The sequence below is a fragment of the Stegostoma tigrinum genome, chromosome 3, assembly GCF_030684315.1.
Source record: "Stegostoma tigrinum isolate sSteTig4 chromosome 3, sSteTig4.hap1, whole genome shotgun sequence".
In the NCBI taxonomy this organism is placed as follows: Eukaryota; Metazoa; Chordata; class Chondrichthyes; order Orectolobiformes; family Stegostomatidae; genus Stegostoma; species Stegostoma tigrinum.
In genome coordinates this window covers 58749277-58775875 of record NC_081356.1, presented here as the reverse complement: position 1 = coordinate 58775875, position 26599 = coordinate 58749277, and the positions used below count along the sequence as shown (strand labels likewise).

Sequence of the window (26599 nt, the reverse complement as noted above, 5' to 3'; positions counted from 1 at the left end):
TATTATTAGTTGCTCAAAAATATTATCCAATGCTGAGGTCATAACTGTGTCTCTAGAACACTTCTATATACTTGTTACCTTTACAGATCAAAGGAACAGAAAAACTTCCTTTACGAGGACCACTTGTTAGAATGGGTTGTATTATGCATTTACGTTCATCCATTAGCACTTCAGGTGCTTGTCTTCTCAAAGCTCCTTTATATAACTTCCACTGTAAATCTTTCAAGCCAAGGAAGGGTTCATAGTGAATTGGCCCTAAAAATGAACACAAATACCTTAGTTGAGAAAACAATGGAATGTCCTCTGGATGCGTCCTGATTGGGAACAATAATTTTTGTGTAAGTTCAGTTCAACCTATCTAGCCTTCTGCCAATCTTCAGCTGATGTTATCACAGATAATGGACAGACCCCTTCCCCATCCCCAAGGGAATTCTTAAGGCCATAAGAAATAGAAACAAGAGTGGGCTGTTCAGCCCTTTGAGCCTTCACTACTGTTCCATAGATCCATCATGCCTCATGTCCACTTTTCTGTCCTTTCCATATAACCCTTGATTCCCCTACTATCACGATTCTATCTATCTCAATCTTATATATACACAAGGACATTGCCCCCAAAACCCTCTGTGGCAAGGAGTTCCCATCACTCACACAACTGAAAAAAGAAATTCCACTTCATCAACCTTAAATTAGCACCTCTTTATTCTGAGATAGTGTCCTCCAGTCCCAGACTCTCAATGACTAGGCTCTCAATGAGGAGAACATGTTTTCAGCATCTACTGTTAAGTCCCTTAAGAATCCTTTATCTTTCAACAAAATCTCTTCTAAACTCCACTGAATAGAATCCCAACCTGTTTACCATTTGCTCGTAAGATAAATCCATCCATACTGTGATCATTCTAGTGAGCCTTCTCTGAACTGCCTCCAATTAAATGGCATCATTCCTGAAAGGAGACCAAAACTACTCACAGTACTCCAATCTGACCCCACCAACAAAGACAATTTTCCCGCCCCATCCTTGTCTGCTTTCCGGACAGACCACTCTCTCCATGACTTCCTTGTCCGCTCCACACTCCCCTCCAGCCCCACCACACCCAGCACTTATCCCTGCAACTGCAGGAAGTGCTACACCTGCCCCCACATATCCTCCCTCACCCCCATCCCAGATCCCAAGAAGACTTTCCACATCAAGCTGATGTTCACCTGCACATCTGTCAATGTGGTATACTGCATCTGCTGTACCCGTTGGGGCCTCCTCTACATCAGGGAAACCAAGTGGAGGCTTGGGGACTGCTTTGCAGAACACATACACTTGGCTCGCAATAAACAACTGCACCTCCCAGTCGTGAACCATTTCAACTCCCCCTCTCACTCCTCAGACAACATGTCCATCCTGGGCCTCCTGCAGGTTGCAGGAACAGCAACTCATATTCCGCTTAGGAACCCTGCAGCCCAATGGTATCAAAGTGGATTTCACAAGCTTCAAAATCTCCCCTCCCCCTACCACATCCCAAAACCAGCTCAGCTCATCCCTGCCTCCCTAACCTCTCACCTATTCCTCCTCCCACCTCAGTTGGTGAGCAAATCAATCAGTTCAGTTCTGTTTAAAAAAGATTAATGGTCAAGGGCATATATCTCTTCAAGAGCAAGCTGTCAATAATTAGTTTCATCTGCATTTTCCTTTAACTTGATATATCCCATTTAACTACACCTAAAAAGAGTAATTCCCAAACTTTTTGCCAAGGTGTCACTTTTTCCTCATCACTATTCATCTGTTTTAAATGGGGTATCCTGTAAACTGCCAATCTAAAAGATTCAAGAACTCTGGAAATCCTTTATTGATTGAGGCCGCACCCCCATTTCCTACCTACTAACCTCATCCCACCTCCTTGGCCTGTCCGTTGTCCCTGGACTAAACTATCTCCTCCTTACCTCCCCACCTACACTCACCTTTACTGGCTCCAGCCCCGCCACTTTGACTTGTCTTTCTCCTCTCCACCTAACTTCTCCTCTATCCATCTTCGATCTGCCTCACCCCTCCCTATTTATTTCAGAACCCCCTTCCCCTCCCCAATTTCTGATAAAGGGTCTAGGCTAGAAACATCAGCATAGCCTTCTTCAACTTGCCTTTCTACCTATTTTTCTGTAGTCTGCAAATTTATCATATGTTTGCTTCCTTCCTCCATGTCATTAATACATACTGTAAACTGTTGTAGCCCCAACACTGATTTCTGTCGAACACCACTGTTTAAAGGTTGCTAATGTGTAAAAGAACCCCTTATCCCACTTTCTGTTTCTTGCTCATTAGCCAATTCTCTATCCACACTGATATATGATCTGTAACACTCTTGTCTTATTACTTTAACTTTTGTCAGGCACTTTGTCAAATGCCTTCTGAAGTTCAACACATCTACGAGTTCCCCTCTAACCACTTTGGTGGAGAATTCTTCATAAAAATCAACTAAATTAGTCAGACATAATTTCTCTTTCAATAAGCCATGTTGACACTGCATGATTAGATTGTAAATTTCCAAATATTCTGTAATTAATCCTTAATAATTTATTCCAACATTTTTCCAACACTGGATGTTAGTCTAATTGGCTTACAGTTTCTGCTTTTTTGAATGGGGTGTTACATTAATAGTCCAATCCTCGAGTATTTCTTCAGAATCCAAGGATGTTTGGAAAATTATAACCAGTACATCCACTATCTCTGTAACTACCTCTATTGTCAAGACTGGACATAATTGTTTCTGAAATTGAACTTGATGAAATAACTTGTTTAAATTTGTGTTTAAAAATGGGAAATATTGTTTGGGAAGAAATTAATTGACCACTAACAAAATTTGTCGACCCAACAACATATCTGAGGCTATACACAAAAGAAACCTTTGAATCTGTTGTCAGATTTGAATTTGGGATTATTTTCAAAGAAGGTGACATGAGGATAATCTAGCCAGTTATCTTAGTTCTGTTTTCTTTTGTAGCAAAGAACAAACACTTTTTTAATGCCTGGTATTCCAAAGTAATGTCTGATTTCTATTTTAAAGATATTAGGTAAACACTTTTTGAAATTAATCAATAAAGGATTTCCAGAGTTCTTGAATCTTTTAGATTGGCAGTTTACAGGATACCCCATTTAAAACAGATGAATAGTGATGAGGAAAAAGTGACACCTTGGCAAAAAGTTTGGGAATTACTCTTTTTAGGTGTAGTTAAATGGGATATATCAAGTTAAAGGAAAATGCAGATGAAACTAATTATTGACAGCTTGCTCTTGAAGAGATATATGCCCTTGACCATTAATCTTTTTTAAACAGAACTGAACTGATTGATTTGCTCACCAACTGAAACATTGGGAATACGTAAGGATACACAGCCCCAATATCCACTACCCCGTCCAAGTTTTGGTCTTTTGAAAAGACCACCTGAAAGACAAGAATGCATGGCATGATCTTGGGATAATGGTGCAATCATACAGAAGTGATTGTTACATCTGAAGTAACAGGCATAACGGAATGTACGGTGAAAATGCATTGAAGAACGAGTTTCAGATACGTACACCTACTTGACAAAATGGTTATTGTGGATTGAACAGCAGTAAATATATTTCAAATTGTCAGACATTGCCACATAATCTATAGAGAAACTGACTTTAAAACAATAAAACTAGTATTGGTGAAAGGGGTCAAAAATTGAAGCAAAAATGATTTTGGGTTGGTACAGACTAAAGCTAAAGAGGGAAAATATGTAATAAACATCCAGAAGATATCTTAAAAGTGAACAGAGAGCTGAAGAAATTTTTAAGTCCATGGGTAATCCACTGCTCTAAATATGTGTACCATGGCCAGCCAAAAAGTGTTGGTATATAACATCATTCAGATCTATTGGTTGAATATGTTGCCTCATGCTTACGTTTAGTAACTGTCCAAAGCTTAAATATTAAGAGTTCTGTTAGCCTCAGTACGTTATCTGCAATATATAATCAAGAAATTAAGTAACAAAACTTGAGATTGAAAAAAATTGGGAAGAAATAGACCAAGGGCTCACTAGTACATATGGTTTGATTTAGTACCTTTACATTCCAAGCTGGATACCTGTCCAGTATCAAAAACAGAAATACTGGACAAGCTCAGCAGGTCTGGCAGTATTTATGGAGAGAAATCAAAGTTAATGCTTCAGGTCCAGTGGCTTTTCCTCAGAACTCAGTATCAATGGGCTGCAGAACTTAATGGGAAAGGACAATATAACTGAAATTGGCTATCTTGGGCTAGGCTAAGGAACAAAAGGATAGAAATCTAGTCGGAATTAAACATGACTTTAAAGAAAAAAAAGAGTTCCAGCAGAAGTAAGATGGTTAGTAATGTAAGGGTCATTTTAGCAGGCATACATCCTGAGGGTCCAAGCCAGCAGAAAAGACTGGAGATGAACTTTGTACACCCTAAAGGCTGTTTCAACTTTGGCAGCAAACTAGATAGTATCAACAGATTCCTGTAGACCAGACAGGAGAAAGACTTAGAATGGAAGATTTCTGTTTATTGTACAAGGATGAAATGTTAACAATATAGACATATGAGATTGTAGGGGTAAAAATCTTGATGTTTTTCCTGTATGCATCAGATAAATGCAAGACAAGGCTAGGACAGACTATCAGTTTGAATTCTGTTTAGCTGGTCCGAAACTGAGGTTGCTTGAATAAATACAAATGTAACCTGCTTACCTGTGTGGTCTGTGTAAGGTGAATTAACCACAACAATAGCTATAGTTTACCTGCTAACGTTGACTTCTGTATTCGGGAACGAATTAGAAACGATTTGATATTTGGACATGTGTTTCTGACTTGACGAGTCTTTTCAGCAGCTGGCCTTTGTTTTCTATTTTTTTCTGGTGTAAGTGGTTTTAAGTAGGATGAGGGTATAATGTCTCTATTAAATGATTGTACAGTTTTCTTCCGTAGTGGACCAATACCTCGGTCAAATCGATTATCAAGTTTGGGCTTTTGGGGCCAATTACATACAAGCTTTCCTTTTTGATTAACTTGCAATTTTGTGTCTATGTTCCATTTAAGAGATTTTGCATCAATATTACATTCAAAAATGCTTCGTTGAGGGGGTGCTGCAAATGTTTTTGCTGCACCACATCTAATATTGTTATATTCTGGTAATTTTACTGTTTTTGTAAGCAGATTCTCATTTGTTGTAGACATCTTCATATTGGAAAACTGGAGCTTCTTCTGATCTGATTCTTCTTTCACATGCTTCTGTTCGATGTAAGGCCTTAGCCGCCCCTTGCTTAAACTTTCAATGGCAAGTAATAATTCCGAAACCTGAAGAAGAAAAGTAGGATCCACATTAAGTAAAATCTTGATAACTATATAAATTTTTTTGAGATTGCAAGATCCTCGTGCCAGCTCTTACATTCCAAAAGAATTCTGCTCTCTGTTAGGAACACATCCTCACCAATCTCACCTGCTGCAGATGCATCAGTAAGAAAGGCCACAACACAGCCCTGTGGAGATAAAGTATTGACTTCATTTTGAGAATACCCACTATCGTGTTGTGTGGCTCTGTCACCATGCTAGATGGGATTGGCTTCAAACAGATTTTGTAACTCAAGGCTGGACATGAATAAGGCGCTATGGGCCTACAGCAGCAGCAGACTCATATATGAACACAATCTGCCCACATGGCCTGGCATTAATGATGGCCATTATCATCAAGCCAGAGGATCAACCCTGGTTCAATGGAAAGTGCAGGAAGGCATACCAGGAGTAGCACTGGGCAAATCTAAAAATGAGGTTTCAACCCGGTGATGGTACCAAATAGGACTAATTTTGTGCTCAACAACATAAGCAGCAATTGGCAGACAGAGCTAAGCAATCCCACAACCAATGGTCCAAATACAAGCTTGCAGTGCTGCCACATCTGTTTGACAATATTGGAGAACATTTAAGTGAATCACTTGAAGAGAAGGCTTCACAAACATCCCCATCCTTAATAATGGCAGATCCAGCACATCGTTGCAAAAGACAGGGCTGAGGCATTCACAACAATCTGCAGCCAGAAGTACGAAGTGGCTCATCTGTCTTGGGCTCCTCCAAAAGTCCAGATGCCAGTCTTCAGTCAATTTGACTCACTCCATACAATGTCAAGAAATGCTTGGAGGCACTAGACAATCCAAAAGCTACATCTCCCGACAACATTCCAACAATAGTTCTGAACACTTGTGCTCCAGAACTTGCCGCCATCCTAGTCAAGTTGTTCCAAAACAATTACAATACTAGTATCTACACCAACAATGTGGAACATTTCCCAAATGTGTCCTGTACTCAGAAATCCACCCAGCCATTTGTCACCCCATCAGTCTATTCTCGATCATCAGTGAAAGTGATGGAAAGTGTCATCAATGGTGCTATCAAGCAATAACCTGCTCACTGACACCCAGATTGGGTTCTATCAGGGCCACTCAGCTCCTGACCTCATTATACCTTTGGTTCAAACATGTTCAAAGAGCTAAATTCCGGAGGTTAGAGGAGAGTGACAATGCTTGACATCAATGTCACATTGGACCAAGTTTGGCATAAAGGAGACCTAGCAAGACTAGAATCAATGGGAATCAGGAGGAAATCTCTCCACTGATTGGTGGCATACCTGGTACTTTGGAAGATGGTTGTGGTTGTTAGAGGTCAGTCAGCTCAGCTCTGGACATCTCTGTTGAGTTTCCAATAAGAGATAATCTAACCACTACCCCATGACTATCAATGGTGTTGCCATCACTGATGCTCCCACTTCCAACATCCTGGGGATTACTATTGACCAGGAATTCAAGTGGACTCACCACAAACATAGTGGCGGTAAGTGCAGGTCAGAGACTGGGAATACTGTGGCGAGTAACTCATCTCCTGACTCCTCAAAGCCTGTCTACATCTCTGGATGCATGCAACTCCAACAATACTCAAGAAGCTTAAAACCACCAGGACAAAGCAGCCTATTTGACTGGTACCACATCCACTCCCTCCACCACCAATGCTCAGTAACAGTGGTGTGCACTATTTACAAGTTGCACTGCAGAAATTCACCAAAGGTCCTTAGACAGCACCTTCCAAATGCACAACCACTTTCATCTAGAAGGGCAGCCGATACATGGAACACCACTACCTGCAAATTCCCCTCCAAGCTACTCACTATCTTGACTTGGAAATATATCGTCATTCCTTCAGTGTTGCTTGATCAAAATCCAGGAATTCCTTCCCTGACGGCATTGTGGGTCTACTTATAGCATGTGGACTGCAGCCATACACGGCAGCAGTTCACCATTACCCTCTTAAGGGCAACCAGGGATAGGCAATTAATGCTGGCCAGCCAGCATTACCCACATACCAAAAGTGGATTTAAAAAATGGTAACTTTCCATAGTGAGCATGTAAGAAATTTCTAATGCTTTGGCATTTAGGGGGCCTGGATTTGGTTATGAATATTCTTATATTTACAGAATCATAAAATTACAACCCATTTGGAGACCATTTAGCCCACGGTCTTGCTTAGTCTCACCATCCCTCATTTTACCAATAACCGTGAAATCCGGATCCTCACGCATGTATCAAATCATAGAATGGTTAGAGCACAGAAATCTATTCAGCCCATCAAGTTTGATTTGCAATTGTGAAGAACGATTCACGTAATTCCATTTCCCTGCCTTTGCCTTAGGTCTGCAAATGTTTCCTTTTCAGTTAATGATCTAATTCACTTTGAAAGCTTCAACTGAATCTGCCACCACTACACAGACAAGCAGCACATTCCAGATCTTAACCACTTGCTGCATGAATAAACTTTTCCTTGTATCAGCCATTCTTTTCCCAATTATCCACGTAAATAAAAGCAAAATTCTGTGGATGCTAGAAATCTGAAACAAACACAAAATGCTGGAGAAACTCAACAAATCTGGCAGCATCTCGAGAGATAAATAGAGTTAACATTTCAAGTCCATTATGACTCTTCTTCTGAAGAAATATTAGACTAGAAATGTTAACTCTGTTCCTTTTCAAGTTGAAGTTGGCTTTCACTCAATAAATTACACTTATTCTAAATTGATCCTATTTCTTTTCCATAGCCAACTCATGCTACAATGATAGCTGTCCCCTAAATTTTCCCTCACTGACACTTGTTCCAGTTGGCCTATTATACAATAAGAACAAGCTATTATCAAAGAAGTTACAACAGGGCACATCTCATTCACAAGAACCAGGTCCAGCAAGCTATTATCAAAGAAGTTACAACAGGGCACATCTCATTCACAAGAACCAGGTCCAGCAATGCTTCGTCTTTAATTGGACTGTATTTGAGTATATGGACACCAATGAATGGAAACCATGTATCTCTGTTTGTCTACATGTTCAAAATGCACTCTTTACAGTGTACTTTCCTTCCATATTAGTCCTCAAAATTAACTCCATTTAGCATGCCATCATTTCACCACATTAAGTCATCCTGGAGTCTATAACCATCATCATCAATCATCTATTATTTCACCAACTTCTGCATCAGCCACAAAATTTATTGTGCTGTTCCTCAGAGCCAAATCAAGGTTGCTTATAAAATCTTCAAACACTACTGGACCCAGTTAAGAGGTTATTTCCCTATTTAACTTCTACGATTTGACTCTCAAATTCCTCTTTTGTCTGAGTCCATTTTTGCCCAATTATGTTCCTGCAAATTGTTTGGGCACAACTGGCCAATTTAAGGTTCTTCGTTTACGAGTATATGGATCAATACATTGCAACACAGCTAAATTTTACCTCCCCTTTTTGTTATTCTGTATCAATCAAATAGAATACTTGTATCATTGATTATAAGTTTTGTCCATTTTATTTGCCACACGCTATGTTATTCTCTACAATAGACCTATCTCTTTTCTTCCCTTCAATTTAGCATTTCCACGTCACAGAACAAAACTGACTGAGATAAATCTGAGTAAATGTCATCAATATTTTTCTTTGTGACTGCTGCAGTTGTACAGAATATTGATATTTTTAAACTTCTGTGTAACTTAGAGCACATTGTGCACTCAGCTTCGAGGACAAGTACCTTATTGTTTTCTCAAAGTATACAACTTATATCAAATAGACTGGACCCACAGCAGGTGGTGAAGGGACTAAGAAGAGGGAAAAAATGTCCTTGAATTCAACCTCATTGATGTACCTATAGGAGATGCCTCTGACCATGAGTATTAATAGGAGTAACCACAGCACAGACTTTGTGGAGACAAAGTCCTGCTTTCACTTTGTCTTGTGTGGGACCACTATTGTGCTGAATGGGTTAGATTTTGAACAAATCTAGCAACGCAAGACGATTCTTGTGAGAGGGAGACAGCACAACAGCAGACTGCATTCAACTACAATAGGTAAACTTATTGTCTGAGATATCCCCCATTCTGCCATTACCATCAAATGAAGGGATAAACTCTTGTTCAATGAAGAGTGCAGGAGGGCATAGCAGGAGCTGTGCCAGGCATATCTAAAAAATGAGCTTCAACCTGGTGAAGCTACAACATGGTTACATGATGCAAAGCAGCACACAATTGACAGAGGTAAATGATCCCAATGTGTCAAATCTAAGTTCCACAGTCCCGACATTCAGTCATAAATGGTGGGCAATAAAACAATTTATGGAGAAGGTAGTTCCACAAATACTCATATTCTCAATGACTAGGGAGTCCAGTTCATCAGCGCAAAAGACAAGATAGAAGCATTTGCAAAAATCTTCAGTTCCAACTACCAAGTGGATGACCCATCTTGGTCTCCTTCTGAGATCACCAGCATCACAGATTCAACCAATTGAACTCATTCCATATAAACAGGAGACAGTAAGGACTGCAGATGCTGGAAGCCAGAGTCAATAGATGTGAAGCTAGAAAAGTAGAGCAGGTCAGACAGCATCTGAGGAGCATGCAAGTCAATGTTTTGGGCCAAAATCCTCCGTCAGGTCCTGACAAAGACTTCCCTGCTCTTCAGAGGCTGTCTGACCTGCTGTGCTTTTCCAGCTTCACATCTATTGACTCACTCCATGTAAAGATCAATGAGGGAAAAATTAGACAGAAATTGCCAAATGTAAAAAAACAAATTGGAGAGTATTTTTTCATATTTAAGAAAGGAAAGTTAACTATATATGTGTTGATGCCTTAGAACATGAGAATGTGGAATAAGAAATGGAGGATAAGGAGATGGTAGACAAATTGAACAGATATTTTGTGTCAGTCCTCATTAGAGAGAATACAAATGACAGAAATAGCTGTAAATCAGGAATGGAAAGGGAGAGACAAACTTAAGAAGGTTACAATCACAAGAGAAGTAGTACTGTGTAAATTGTTGGACCTGCAAGTTGACGAGTCCTCAGATCCTAATGGATTTTTTCCTGGGGTCTTAAAACAAGTCACTAGTGAGGTACTCAATGTGTTGGTTTTATTATTCCAAAACACATTAGACTTAGGAAAGGTTCCTTTACATTGTAAAATGGCTAAAGTAAGTCCTTTATTCGAAAAGAGAGGGAGACAGAAAGTGGGAAACTAAAGGCTAGTTAGCTTAACATCTGACATATGATTAATGTTAAAAGCTATTATCAAAGAAGTTACAACAGGGCACATGAACAAGTTCAAGATATCAGTCACAGCCAACATGCTTGTCAAAAGGAAATCATGTTAAACTATTTTATTGGAATCCTCTGAAGAAGTAACTTGTACTGTGGGTAAAGAGGAACCAGTGGATGCATTGTACTTAGATTTCCAGAAGGCATTTGATAAGGTGTCACATCAAAGGTTATTGCACAAATTAAAAGCTCATGGTTTTGGCTGCAACCACACTGGCATGGATTGAAGATTGGCTGGCTAACAGGAAACAGAGAGTATGTCTACAGAATCTATCTTTCCAGTCTGTAGAATGGCCCAAGTGCTCAGTTTTGAGGCCTCAACTGTTTACAATTTCCACAAATGATTGGACGAAGAGACAAAGGTAAGGGAATAAAATTTATTGATGATACAAAGATAGGTAGGAAAGTGAGTTGTGGAGATGACGTAAGTGCCAACGTAGATGGATTGTGAGTGGGCAGAGATCTGGCAAATGAAGCATAATGTGGGAAATTGCAAAATTGTCCTTTTTGGCAGAACTGTTAAAAAAAGAAGCATATTACCTTAATTGTGACAGGTTGCAGAGCTCAAGATACAGAGAGATCTGGGTGCTCAGGTGCATGAATCACAGAAAGTTAGTATACAGTTATAGCAAGTAATCAGGAAAGCTAACAGAATGTTATGTTTTATTGCAAAATGAATAGAATGCTAGAGAAGGGATATTATGCTTCAGTTATACAGGACATTAATGAGATCACTTCTAGAATACTGTGTGCAGTACTAGTTGCTATACTTATGGAATGATTTTAATGTGTTGGAAGTAGTCCAGAAAAGATTTACTAAATTAATACCTGGAATGAGTGGATTGCTTTACAATGAAATGCTAGACAGGCTAAGCCTGTATCTCTTGAAGATTAGAAGATTCAGAAGTGACTTACTTGAAGCATAAAAGATTTTCGGGAGACTTGACTAGGTGAATGTGGGAAGGATTTTTTCCTCTTATGTGAGAATCTACAACTTGGGGTCATAGTTAATAATGAGGGATCACCAATTTAAGACAGAGGTGAGGAAAAAACTTCTCTCCCAGGGTTGAGAGTCTTAGAATTCCCCTTCTCTAAACGGAGTGGACATAGTATCTTTAAATATTTTTAAGGCAAAGGGAGACAGATTCTTGATTACGAAGGGGGTGAAAGATTGAGGATATTCAGAAACGTAGAGTTGACGTTAAAATCAGGTCAGCCGTGGTCTTCTTGAATGATGGAGAAAGCTCAAAAGGGCCAGTGGCCTACCTGCTGTTTAATATTTGTACGTTCATACGAAAACGTGTTAAACTCAAAAGGACAAGTCAGGTTGACTTTCCCATTTATCAAGGTAGCATTTGACTCAGTATGGTATAAAGGAGCTGAAGCAAAACAAGTGAATGGGAATCAGGGCAAAACACTGGTTGGACTCACATTGGGCAGAAAGAAAGTGGTTGAGGTAGTTGGAGGTCAATCATCTCAGCCACAGAACAGTACGAAAGGAGTTCTTTAGCAGAGCATCACAGGCCCAATTTTATTCAATTGCTATCAATGGCAGTCTTCCCTATCATGGCACCTTCAGTAAATTACTTAATGGCACAGCATCCCAAATGTCAAAGCCTTTGTATGGACCAAACTTTGAAGGTTTTTCATTGTGGTGCCAATGAAGCAGGCTGCTTTTTCCCAGGTGGTGTCAAGCTTCTTAAGTGTTGTTAGAGCTACATGCACGCAGACAAGTGGGGAATATTCTATCACATTCCTGACTTGTGCCTTATATGGTTTACAAGCACCAGGGAGACAGGAGGTAGATTGCTCACCGCCGAAATCCTAGCTCTTGACATGCTGTTGTAGCCACAGTATTTTTGTAGCTGGTCCAGTTAAATTCCTCGTAAATGGTCTTACTCTTCTTAAGTAGTCCCTCAAAATTTCTTCTATCAGAAGTCTGAAGTGGAGTTGTTTGCTGATCATTGCTCAATGTTCTGTATCATTCACAACTCCACAGATCCTGAATCAGTTGGCGTTCAAATGCAGCAAGACAGCAGCAATATCCAGACTTGGGCTGATAAGTGGCAAGTAATGTTCACACCACACAAATGGCAGGCAATGACCACCTCTACCAATCAGTAATTTTCAATATATGCCACCACTGCATCCTTCACAATCAGCATCCTGGTGGTTACCAATTCTTCTTTGGAGTCAACATCTCCAGCATCAAGGCATTAGTTACTGTTTATAAGCTGCATTTGGCAAGCCACATTATGTCAGACACAGATTAAATTAGGTTCTTTACCCCAAGCTCTGTCACAATAAGCAATTACCAGGAAGAGATAGAACATGTTTCAAAGATGTCCTCAAAGTATCCCTGAAAAAATTCCATATTCTCACCAACTCCTTTGCATCTCCTGTTCAAGGCTGCCCAAACTGAAGAAGCATCATCCACAAAGGTATCAACCACCCCATGCATCTCCAACACACTCTGGCTGAGGCCAAGTGCAAACAGTGGGTCAGAGGCATGCAAAAATAAAACCAAGCATTAAATCTACCCATCTTTTCAAATATCACCTGCCCCACCAATGAAAGGGTGTACAGATCCAGAGTTGCACTTTTTAACATTCTCAGGAGCCACAACTCGAGTTGAAGAAGTTTTGAGTACTTAAGGAGAATAAGACCATTTACCAGAAATTTAACTGGACCAGCAACAAAACTACTGTGGTTACAACAGCATGTCAAGAGCTAGGAATTCGATGGTGAGCAATCTACCTCCTGTCTCCCTAGTGCTTGTATACCATATAAGGCTGAGTCAGGAATGTGATGAAATATTCCCCACTTGTCTGCATGCATGTAGCTCTAACAACACTTAAGAAGCTTGACACCACCTGGGAAAAAAATTACAGGCAAGAGTACCAACAGTTGGAGAAGCTCAGAAGGTCTGACACCATCTATGGGCAGAAAAACAAAGTTAATGTTTTGTGGCTAGTACCACTCTTCTTTGGAACTGCAAAGGGCTGGAAGAGTACTGGGAAAGTGATTAGTGGTGACTGGTATTAAATAGGATCAGTAAGGATTGAGGAAGGTAACAGGTCTGCCATGGCACATATGCTTTTTATTATGCAGTTGAAAGGAGACTCCACATTTACACAAGAATGATTAGAATACTTAGACTTGTTTGTTGCAGTATGTAGCAGTTTCTTTAAGACCGAACTTAAAGTGGGGAGAGGGTGAAGGGCACGTTATACCATTCCACCCCTTCAGTCTGGTCCACTATTCAATTTGGTTATCTGATCTTGGCCTCAATTCTACTTACCTACCTATTCTCCACAATGCTTTGCTCCACTATTGTTCTTTCTGAGCCTTGAATATATTCCATTACCTAAAGCTCTCTGATGTAGAGAATTCCAAACATTCACAGCCCTCTGGAAAAAAAATCTCCTCCTCACCACCTTCTTAAATGAACAATTCCTAATTCTGAAACTGAATACATACCTGGAATTTATTCAGGGCAACCGAATGTAACATGTGAGGGGTAGCCTGGAGGATTGTTCAGTGGGACTTTTAGTTGAATGTATAAATAGACAAATAGCTGAGTCAGGCGTGTACGTTTTTTAAACTACAACAGTAGAATTGGCAACATACTTCTAAGTTGCATATGATATTTATCTGCTAGAGACTCAGGTGCCTCTTTAGCACCTCAGAAGGGACAATGGATTTTATTGACCACTTTGGTTTTATTTAAGGCTCTATCAATTTGACTCAGAGATAATGGGAACTCTGACACTGGAGAATCTGAGATAACAAGCTGTAGTGCTGTTCCCGATGTGGCCTCCTCTACATCGGGGAAACCAAGCGGAGGCTTGGAGACCACTTTGTGGAACACCTGTGCTCGGTTTGTGTCAAACGACTGCAGCTCCCAGTAGCAAACCATTTCAACTCCCCCTCCCACTCCTTAGTCAACATGTCCATCCTGGGCCTCCGCCAGTGCCACAAGGTTGCCAACAGAAGAGCTGGCGTTTCGTGTCTGGACACTTCTTCAGAAATGGGGGAGGGAAAGGGGATTCTGAAATAAATAGAGAGAGAGGGGGAGGCAGATGGAAGATGGATAAAGGAGCAGATGGGTGGAGAGGAGACAAACAGGTCAAAGAGGTGGGGATGGAACCAGTAAAGGTGAATATAGGTGGGGAGTTAGGACGGGGATAGGTCAGTCCAGGGAGGACAGACAGGTTAAGGAGGCGGGATGAGAATGGTACGTAGGAGGTGCGGGTGGGGCTTGAGGTGGAAGGAGTGGACGGACAGGTTAGGGAGGCGGGGACGAGCTGGGCTGGTTTTGGGATGTGGTCAGGGGAGGGGAGATTTTGAAGCTTACGGCCTAGTAAATTCAGGAAACACATCAAAACATATCAATGTACTATTCGTATTTTTCCATTAAATTCTTACCCTAAAAGAGGAATTTTCAAGTATACTATTCTTTCCTTCACGCCATTCTTTTTCATTTTCGTTCATCTTAAAATTCTGTAAGTATTGAGCTCAACATTAAAATTCAACAGCTTTTCTTTTTAGCAAACAACTCATATAAAAACACAGCAACACTAATAGGTTTACTTTCCTGTTTGCATTTTATGTGACTTTTAATAACTAACTTATGAAATTTTAAAAAAACTATAAATAACTATGTACCTATTTCTTCCGTAATTAAAACACATGAAATTCAGAGTGATTATTTTTTGCTCTTTATTCATTTTTTTTCGCAGTAATTCACTAATGCTTGTTAATACTGATTATAAGGAATGACCAAAAGCTAATATTAAAGGAAACACAGCAGGTACTGAAAATTTGAATGAAATAAAATATCAAAATTTTGGAAGTACTCCACTAATCTGCCAGCATCTGTGAAAAGATAATTAAATTAACATTTCAGGTTGCTAACTTGGGAAACATTACCAAAACGCTAAACCAAGTTTATAATAAGGTCTGAATTAAGAATATTTGGGTCTGAAGGTAAAAAGAAAAAGGATTTTTCTCAATTTGATTAATTGTACGTTTTAAATTAGATAAATAACTTCTATTGTTTTGGGTGTGCAGTCTTCACAAAGAGCCAAAATGAAATGAAATACCAAGAAGCCTCAGGGTTTACACTGATTCAAAGAAAATGGATTCAGGAGGAACCAAGGGCAGCGAGATCTCTCAGATTTTCTTCAGATAGTAATTTTTTTTTCCATGGTTCATTAATAAGTACATGTTATTTAATGCACATGCCATCAGTTGGCTATTAACGGTGATAAAGATGGTGCATAAATCTGAACAGTGATTGGCTGCAGAGATAATGGGAACTGCAGATGCTGGAGAATCTGAGATAACAAGGTGTAGAGCTGGATGAGCACAGCAGGCCAAGCAGCATCACAGGAGCAGGAAGGCTGACGTTTCGGACCTAGACCTTTCTTCAGAAATGGGGGAGGGGAAGGGGGATCTGAAATAAATAGGGAGGGGGGAGGCAGATAGAAGATGGATAGAGGAAGAAGATAGGTGGAAAGGTGACAGACCGGTTAAAGAGGCAGGGATGGAGCCAGCGAAGGTGAGTGTAGGTGGGGAGTTAGGGAGGGGACAGGTCGGTCCAAGGTGGAGGAACAGGTCCAGTGGGTGGGATGAGGTTAGTATGTAGGAGCTGGGGATGGGGCCAGAGGTGGGAGGAGGGAATAAGTGGGGAGGAATACAGGTTAGGGAGGCGGGGACAAGCTGGGCTGGTTTTGGGATGCTTGTGAAGCTTGTGAAGTCCAGATGTACAGGAAACCAAGCAGAGGCTTGAGGACCGCTTTGCAGAACATCTACACTCAGTTCGCACTAAACAACTGCACCTCCCAGTCGCGAAGCATTTCAACTCCCCCTCCCATTCCGCAGACGACATGTCCATCCTGGGCCTCTTGCAGTGCCACAATGATGCCACCTGAAGGTTGCAGGAACTCATATTCTGCTTGGGAAACCTGCAGCCCAATGGTATCAATGTGGACTTCACAAGGTTCAAAATCTCCCCTCCCCCCACGCATCTCAGAACCAGCCCAGCTTGTCCCCGCCTCCCTAACTTGTCCCTCCTCCCACCTATTCCCTCCTCCCTCAAGCCCCATCCCCATCTCCTACCTACTAACCTCATCTCACCCCCTTCACCTGTCTGTCCTCCCTGGACTGACCTATCTCCTCCCCGCGTCCCCACCTACACTGGCTCCATCCCCACCTCTTTGACTTGTCTGTCTCCTCTCCACCTATCTTCTCCTCTATCCATCTTCTAATCATCTCCCCCTCTCTCCCCATTTATTTCAGATCCCGCCTTCCCCTCCCCCATTTCTGAAGAAAAGTCTAGGTCCGAAACGTCAGCCTTCCTGCTCCTCTGATGCTACTTGGCCTGCTGTGTTCATCCAGCTCTACATCTTGTTATCTCAGTGATTGGCTGCAACTGCCTAACATTAACAGCATGGGCCAGCATGATCTTTCAAAATGCTTTCTGAAAAATATTCCATCCAATTTTGTTTTGGCAAGATTCACATATTTCATACTTTGGATATATACTCTGCACTTTTAGCAGATTTGAAAATCTAGAAACAATAATACATTTGATGATTTGTTTCATTATTATTATAGGGTTATACAGCATGGAAACAGATCCTTCAGTCCAACACATCCAGGCCTACCAGACATCTCAATCTGTTCTAGTCTGATTTGCCAGCATTTGGCCCATATCCCTCTAAACCCTTCCTATTCAAATACACATCCAGATGCCTTTTCAATGTTGTCATTGTACTTGCCTCCACCACTTCCTCTGCAGCTCGTTCCATATATGCACAACACTTGAGAGTCAGCTACATTTTGTGGATATGGCATCACACAAGACATTTGGACAGGTACTTGAAATTGGAAAGCTTTAGAGCAATTTGGGTCAAATGCAGGCAAGTGGTCAAGTTTAGTTTGGGAAATTTGGTGGGCATGGACGAGCTGGACAGAAGGGTCTGTTTCCATGCTGTATGACTCTATGACTCTGTGTGAAAAAGTTACCCATCAGGTCCTTTTTGAATCTTTCCCCCTCTCACCATAAAGTTATGTCCTCTAGTTTTGGACTCCCCACCCTTGGAAAAAGGCATTAGCTAATCACTATATCCAGGCACCTCATGATTTTATAAACCTCTAAAAGGTCCCACTAGTCAGTCACTGACACTCCAGTCTATTCAGCCTCTCCCTATAGCTCAAACCTTCCATTCCCGGCAACGTCCTCATAAATCTTTTCTGCATCACATCAAGTGTAACAACATCCTTCCAGTAGCAGGGAGACCAGAACTGTATGCAACATTCCAAAAGTGGCCTCACTAATGCTGTGTACAGCCGCAACATGAGTCCCAATTCCCATGCTCACTGTCATGACCAATGAAGGCAAGCATGCCAAACAATTTCACCACCGTCCACCTGTGACTCCACAGCCAAGGAACTATGCACCTGCACTCCTTGGTCTGTTCATTCAGCAACACCCCCCAGGGCCCTATCATTAAATGTATAAGTCCTGCCCTGATTTGCCCGACCAAAACGCAATACCTCACATTTGTTTAAAATTATCTCCAACTGCCACTCTTCGGCCCATTGGCCTGATCAAGGGTCCGTTGTACTCTGAGAGAATTTTATTCACTGTCCACTACACCACCTATTTTGGTGTCATCTGCAAAATTGCTAACAATATCTCCTATATTCACATTCAAAACATTTATAAAAATGAAGAAAAGCAGTGAACCCAGCATTGATCCTTGTGGCACACCACTGGTCACAGGCTCCAGTCTGAAAAACAACCTTCTACCATCACCCTCTGCCTCCTCCTTTCAGCCAATATTGTATCCAATTGACTAAGTGTCCAGATCCCATGTGATCCAGCCTTACTAACTAGGCTGCCATGCAGAACCTCATCAAATGCTTTGCTGAAATACAAAATAATAACATTTATCACTCAGTTGTCATCAATCATCTTTGTCGCTTCTTCAAAAAACTGCATCATGTTAGCGCCATGCTGACTATCCCTAATCAGTCCTTGTCTTGCTAAATGTATATAAATCTTGTCCGTCAGAATGCCTTCCAACAACTTACCCACCACTGACATAAAGCTCACCTGATCTACAATTCCCTGGCTTTTCCTTACAGCTTTTCTTAAATAACGGCACTATAGAAAATAGTACGGTATAGTATATAGTACATAAATAGTATAGTACAGCATAGTACAGGTCCTTCGGCCCATGATGTTATGCCGAACTTTTACCCTAAACCCAAGGTCTATCTAACTTCCATTCCTACCTCATACTATCATCCATATGCCTATCTAATTACCGCTTAAATCCCACCACTGAAGGGAATGACATTCGCCACTCTCCAATGATACTTGCCACTCTCCAATCTTCCGGCACTATTACCCATGGACAGTAAGGACGAAAAGATCATCGCTACAGGCTCTGCGATCTCTTCCCTCGCTTCCCATAGAACCCTTGGATAAATCACATCAGGCCCAGGGGACTTATCTATCTTCAACTTCCTCAAAATTCCTAGTACATCTTCCTTACTAACATCAACATCCTCTAGCCTACCAGCCTGTTTCACGCTGTCCTTCTCTCCAACTAGGTCCCTCTCAATTGTGAATACCAAAGAAAAGTATTCATTAAGGACCTCTCCCATTTCTTTAGGCTCCGTGCACAAATTCCCTTTACAATCCTTGATTAGCCCTACCCTTTCTCTGGTCATTCTCTTATTCCTCACATACATGTAAAAAAGCCTTGGAGTTTTCCTTGATCCTGTCTGCCAAGGTTTTCTCATGCCCCCTTATAGCTCTCCTAAGCCCTTTCTTCAGCTCCTTCCTGGCTATCTTGTATCCCTCTACAGCCTTTTCCGATCCTTGTTTCGTAAACCTTACATAAGCATCCTTCTTCCTCTTAACCAATTGTTCGACCTCTCTTGAGAACCAAGGCTCCCTCACTCAACCACATCTTCCCTGCCTGCTCGGGACAAACATATCGAGCACCCGCAGTATGCGTTCTTTAAACAATCTCCACATTTCAATAGTGCTGTTCACTGACAGCATCTGTTCCCATTTTATGTTACCCTGTTCTTGCCTAACAGAATTATAATTACCCTTCCCCCAATTATAAACCTTACCTTGCTGTATGTACCTATCCTTTTCCCTGGCTATTGTTAAAGAAACAGAGTTATGATCGCTACGACCAAAATGCTCTCCAACCAACAGGTCTAACACTTGGCCCGGTTCATTGCCAAGGACCAAATCCAAAGTGGCCTTTCTTTGTGTTGGTCTATCTACATAAATTAACTAATATCCAGTCTTTCAGCACCCCAACTTTAGCTATCAATGATACAAATATCTCAGAAAGGGGCCCAGCAATCTCTTCCCTACCTTCCCACAAAGATCTGGAAAACACCTGATCAAGTCCTGGAGACATAGTTTTGAGATCTCCAGCACTTCTTCTGCAATATGAAGTCTTTTCAAGGCATCGTTATTTATTTCCTCAAGTTTCCTAGCTTTCATATCCACCCCCACAGTAAATACCGATGCAAAATATTTGTTTATTACCTCACTCATCTCCTACTGTTCAACACATAGACAGCTACGTTAATCTTTAAGGGGACATATTGTCTCTGTAGTGATTGTAAAGAGGTTGGCCAGGTAAATATCATTGAGTTTGAGTTCGCTGGTTGGGGCTGTTAATCTGGGTCAATCGGGTAGTCCTAGCTGATTGATATAACTAAGAGTCGAGTCTCCTCACTCTAGGGTCTGCCTCTGAGTTAGCTGGTCAGAGCCCATATACAGTGCACATGTAAATAAAGGGTGACTTGGTGACAAGATACGGGCCTCTGAAGTTATTTCACTTTCACTAGTGTTATAGACCAGACCAGCCCCTTCAAAGTATATTAAGAAGGCAACCTAGACCCTAATGTTTTCTTATTACAAAAGGCAAATGTCAGGTGCTGTGTTCCAGATACCACTTGACTGGTCAAACCTCTTCACATTAAGCAACAAATTTATTCAAACACTACAATTAAAATACAACAAAAGAAAGAAGAACTTGCATTCACTCAACTCTATTGGAAAATCTGACAGAATAATAGATATAGTATCATCCTATAAACACCATTGGCAAATAGCAAATTCAGAAAACAGATTTGTCTCACATGAAATCCAGCAGCTCAGGAAGAGAACCCCCAAGCTTTTGGCTATAACGGAGACTGGGAAAAATAGCTTCCATTCTCTTCAAGCCCACAATAACTGCTGAAAGCTAACTAAGTATTCTGGATCTGTAAGAACTTGACCACACCCACCAAGGCTACTTGTACTGTTCCCACTTTTTAAAAAAAACCCAGGACAAAACACACCTTTTAAAGCCCTAGCTTCATCACCCTAATTACTCTTTTGCCCTAATGTAATTGTAGAATATCTTTGCATTCTCCTTAACTCTAATTGCCACAGCAATCTCATGTTCCCTTTTTGCAGTCCTGATTTGTCTGTTATATATACTTCTACTCCCTTATACTCCTCTCGGGATTCACTCATTCCTAGGTGTCTCTCCATGACATGTGCTTCTTTCTTTTTCTTGACCACAGCCTCAAATTCTCTCGTCATCCAGCATACCCTACATCTACTAGCCTTTCCCTTCACAGAACATACTGTCTTTGAACTCTTTATCTCTTTCTTAAAGGCCTTCCACTTCCTAACCATTCCTTCACCTGTAAAAAGCCTCACCAATCAACTTTTGAAAGTCCCTAATACCATAAAAATTGTTTGGCCCTACTATGATTTAGAACTTTTTGATCCATTTTATCCTTTTTTATACCTACTTTTAAACTAATATAATTATGATCACTTGCACCATAAGTGCCCACCTACTGACACCTGAGTCACTTATCTCACTTTATTTCCCAACAGAATGTCAAGAACTGCCCCTTCTCCAGTAGAGACATCCACATATGGAGTAAGAAAGTTTTCTTGTACACACTTAACAAATTTCTCCCCATCCAAGCCCTTAACACTATGACAGTCCCAGTCTATGTTTGGAAAATTAAAATCACCTACAATTACAACTGTTTTTTTTTAAACCGATATCTGAAACCTCCTTAGATAACAAAGTGTGAAGTTGGATGAACACAGCAGGCCAAGCAGCATCTTAGGAGCACAAAAGCTGACATTTTGGGCCTAGACCCTTCATCAGACAGGGGAATGGGGGAGAAGGTTCTGAAATAAATAGGGAAAGAGGGGGAGGCTGACCAAAGATGGATAGAGGAGAAGATAAGTGGAGAGGAGAGTATAGGTTGAGAGGTGGGGAGGGGGTAGGTCAAGGAGGCGGGATGAGGTTAGTAGGTGGGAAATGGGTGCGGCTTGAGGTGGGAGGAGGGGATAGGTGAGAGGAAGGACAGTTTGGGAGGCAGGGATGAGCTGGGCTGGTTTTGGGATCCAGCTCGTCCCCTCCCCCCCACTGCATCCCAAAACCAGCCCAGCTCATCCCTGCCTCCCTAACCTCTCTGGCCTGGTAAAACTATGGTGACTTTACCTTAGTTCCTCCCACACATCTTTTCAGAATCTATCCTGTCAAGTCCACCTGGGATCTTATATGTCTCAATAAGATGATCCCTCACTTTTCTAAATTCCAACAGATACAAGCCCAAACTTTCCTCTTAAATGAAGCCCCCAATCTCAGTAATGTGTCTCTCCTGCTCCTCTGATCCTGCCTGGCCTACAGTGTTCCTCCAGCTCCATGCTGTGTTGTCGAGTGAACTTTGAGTTACTTTCTGAACCGAACACTGAACGAAAGAACTTGAATTTACATACATATTAGAAGCTTTCAACGCTAGTTGCGTTTTGGTGGTTGGAAAATGCAGCTATTCCAAGAGGCAGATAAGACAAAAATTGTCCTACCTCGTTCAGGAAAGAGTTTCAGAGGAAGAAAGTGGAGACGAGTAGAGAAGCAGCCACTCACCATGGAAACAGGTAAAGTGTAAAAATACTGTCTCTATGACTTCATATATACTGTATTATCACACATATTCATTTATAACTACCATCTTGAATTTTTCCTCTTATCTCCTTACTCCTCCTTCACGATATTCAACAGTGAAACGTTTGCATCATACCATCTCTACGGTAATATCCATGCAAAGGTTTAACAAGTTAGCGTTTAAAAGCGCTGAGATTTGCCTGTCCGCACCGACTTAGAACAGCGACTCAATTTCCGAGCGCCGTATTTAACATGAGCGCAGCTCCCCACTCACCGGCTCAAATCAACGTCACAATCGAGAGTTCGTCACTCCACGGAACTTTATCAGTAGTTAAGTATGACCCCAGTCTATTCGTTACCAGCTCCATCATACAGTATGTTATTAATGCTGGCTCGAGTAATTGGTGCAATATAACCGAAAAAAAATACTATGCAATAACAGATAACACAGTGTGGAGCTGGATTAACACAGCAGGCCAGTCAGAATCAGAGGAGCAGGTAAGCTAACAGATCGTTTCGGAACCCTTCTTCGGAAATGGAGGAGGGAGAAGGGAACTCTGAACAAAATAGAGGAGGGGTGGGGCTGGGGCAGGTAGCTGGGATGGTGATAGGTGAGTGCAGGTAGAGTGAGGTGGGAGGAGCAGACAGGTGGGAGAGAAGACGGACAGGTCAAGGAGGCAGGGGTGGGAGGGAGGGTTGGTCATAGGATGAAGTTGGGGGGCGGGAGGGGGGGGGTGAGATTTTGAAGTGAGCAAAAGTCCACATTGGCTTGTGGGCTCCCAAGACGGAATATGAGGTGCTGTTCTTCCAGTTTCTGGGTGGCATTGTTGTGACACTGGAGGAGGCGCAGGAAGGACATGTTGTCCAGGAAGGGTGATTCGAAGTGGTTTGTGACTGGGAGGTGTTGTCATTTGTCATGAACCAAGTGCAGGTGCTCTACAAAGCTGTCTCCAAGCCTCTGCTTGGTCTCACTGATGTAGAGGCTATATTCGAGAACAGTGGATACGATAGACCACATTAGCAGATGTGCAGGTGAACATCTGTCTGACATCGAATGTGTTTTTGGGGCCTGGGATCGAGGTGACAGGAAGAGATATAGGGGCAGGTGTAGCACTTTCTGCCGTTGCAAGGAAAGGTGCCAGGAGTGGTGGGGCTAGTGGGGAGTGTGGAGCAGACGAGGGAGTCACAGAGAGAGCGGTTCGTGACAAACACCACCACCTTCGGGTCACGAACCACTTCAACTACCCCTCCCACTCCCTGTGTGGCATGTCCATCATCTTGGCCTCCTCCAATGTTACAGTGACACCACCCAGAAACAGGGGAAGCAGCACCTCATTTTCTACTTTGGGAGCCTGCAACCCAAGGCTCTCAATGTGGACTTAACCGGTTTCAAAATCTCCCCACCCCAGCCTCATTCCCATGACCAATCCTCCCTCTCATCCCTGCCTCCTTGACCTGACACAACCTGCCCATCTGCTCCTCCCACCTCACTGACCATTCCCCACTATTCCCTACCTGCACTCACCTATCACCATCCCACCTACCTTCCCCAGATCCACCTGTCCTTTCTCTATTTATTTCGGAGCTCCGTTGCCCCCTCCCCCACATCTGAAGAAGTGCCTGACCCGAAACATCAGTTTTGCTGCTCCTCTGATACTGCCTGGCCTGCTGTGTTCCTTCAGCTCCCCACTGTTATCTTTGATTCCAGCATTGGCAGTTCTTACTATCTGTAAAGGACTTTAGAAGTGTATTTTCAATTTGAGAACAATACAAGTCAGGCATTCAGACCACTGTGGCTTTTTGGACGAGTTGTTCAATTAGTTGTACTCCTGTGCTTTTCTCTTCATGACCCTGCATTTTATTTGTGCTTCACAGCTTGGGTCAGTGGCTGAAATGTGGTTATGGTAAGTGTGATCTTCTCAAAAGTGAAAACACATACCTGCTCTGCTGTAAAGCTACACCCAGAAATATTGGGTGCACTGAGCAGTTGTCACTCCACATAGGTGTTTCCCAATTCTGCATGTTAATTTTAAAATATTAATTGAATTAAAGTAATTATATTCAACTTTGCATTGGTACGACTATCAATATCTGTAGTCAGGGTGTGAAACTGAACTGCTGGACGGCATTCAGGTAATAAGGTCTGCAGCAGGAACCATTATCAATCTAGCCACTAATAGCCCTCGTTTTTATTCCAACTATTTACAATCTAGTTGTGAAAGGCAGGGGCATCCTCTATAATCTCATCTTCAAGATTCCTCTCAGGAATTGTGGTTCAGCTGCAAAGACAACATGCTGCCCTTAGAAATAGGCTGTCAACATAATCAAAACAATGCTCTACCACCTGGCCTTCTCTGAAGTAGTTTTGTTGTACATCCCTGGTTATACATATGAGAAAGCAGTTATGATGTTCTGGGACTATGACCTTTTTTTCATCACTATTTGAGGTAATGTAATGGACAGTAATGATTTACTCATACATTCAAATTATCTCTGCCAGTTTCAGATGACTGAACTTATATTAATTATATCTATTCCTGCTAAAAGCATCAAGATAGACCATTGCAAATGGCAATGAAAAATACAAGACCAAAAATAGATTCAAATGTTTGTTTTTATTTTCAATATACAACATGAAAAACTCAGTTAAACTAACTCATCTACTCTTCTGAAAATGTAGGTAATTTGGCCCAGGACCTGACTTCTTATTTTAAGAATAAGATCATGCAGTTATGCATGATATTAGAAATGGTATTGAATATCCAACTGTCAAATTAGCAGTGTGAAAATATTGTGTATTGCTAAATTACATTGTTGCAGTATTTACACTTTATTCAAGGTTAAATATTAAATAGATAGACAAATATTAACTGAAAGCACTAGAAGAATTCAACAAAACTGGCAGCATCTGTGCAGAGAGAAAGAGTTAATGTTTTGCATTAAATATTTGACTTTAGGCAGACATGAAGTCACTCATGATCATGGAATAAATTATTCCAATTTACATTAAGGAACCAGAGAACATGTCAGATCTGCCTTATTTTCAAAACATCCAAATAAATATTAATTTCTAAAATAAGGCTACTCAGATTTAGGGATCTCAAACACTTGGGATACTTTAGAATAATAAATAGCTAAGGAAGCCAGATAAAGCTGAAAATCTTATCAATATTAATGGAACAGCAGAAAATTCCTGTTGAAAAAGAAATTCTGACACTTTGATTTGATATTTTCAATATCAATTTTCCATGCAAGTGTTTAGAAAGTTTAATCTGAGTTTATAAAGAACTGAAGTGTTATTAATAACTCCTAACAGATAGATTTGTGGTTGTCAATTGGCTCAAATGAAAGATGAAAAATCAATGAAATTAATTCCAAGGTTTTAAAAAAAGTCAGAACAAAAGTAGTAAGCTTAAAATGCTCAAATCTCACCCTGAATGGGGAGATTGGAGGGGGTGGGGGGCAAGACTGAAATACAAGCTAGGAAGTTCCTGAGAAGTGACAGAGCAGATAGTGCCAAAAAGTAATGCAAGTGGCAAATTTTCCGAAATTGAAAGACTAGAGGAAGTAGTGATAAAATGAAGTGGTACTGATCCTAAAGAGGGTGATGTCTCAACTTAAACAGGTGGAAAATAACAATGCAAAAGAATTACATTTTTAGTTTGCATATGCATGTAACTGAATGGAAAAGACAGTTGAATTAAGCATTGCCATTACATTTTGCTTCATGTTAATATAGAAGCATGTTTAACATAGCTACAATGTTAAAACATAGTATGAGAACTGTGGTCTTTGTGGCAGGTATGACAGCCTCAAGAAAACTAACAACCTTTTTGTAATGGGGCATACAGCATGAATAGATTATTTATTTTTTGGAAATGATGAGCCTCTTTCGCTGTCAGTAATCTTCACTGTCAATCATTTTTGAAAACATTAAAAAGTCAAGTCATGAGATTAT

The 26599-nt window shown here is 41.1% G+C and overlaps 1 protein-coding gene across 3 annotated transcripts in view; it reads right to left on the bottom strand.

Annotated features, from left to right (window-relative positions):
* Positions 1 to 26599, bottom strand: part of LOC125451155 (uncharacterized) — an 84202-nt gene that overhangs the window by 1287 nt on the left and 56316 nt on the right. For all 3 annotated transcript variants that reach the window (XM_059644627.1, XM_048527943.2, XM_048527944.2), the window contains 2 exons: positions 4768 to 5323; positions 79 to 255 (listed from right to left, as the gene is read on the bottom strand). In XM_059644627.1, coding sequence (XP_059500610.1) covers positions 79 to 255; positions 4768 to 5323 — 733 coding nt within the window. The remainder of the gene's footprint in view (positions 1 to 78; positions 256 to 4767; positions 5324 to 26599) is intronic.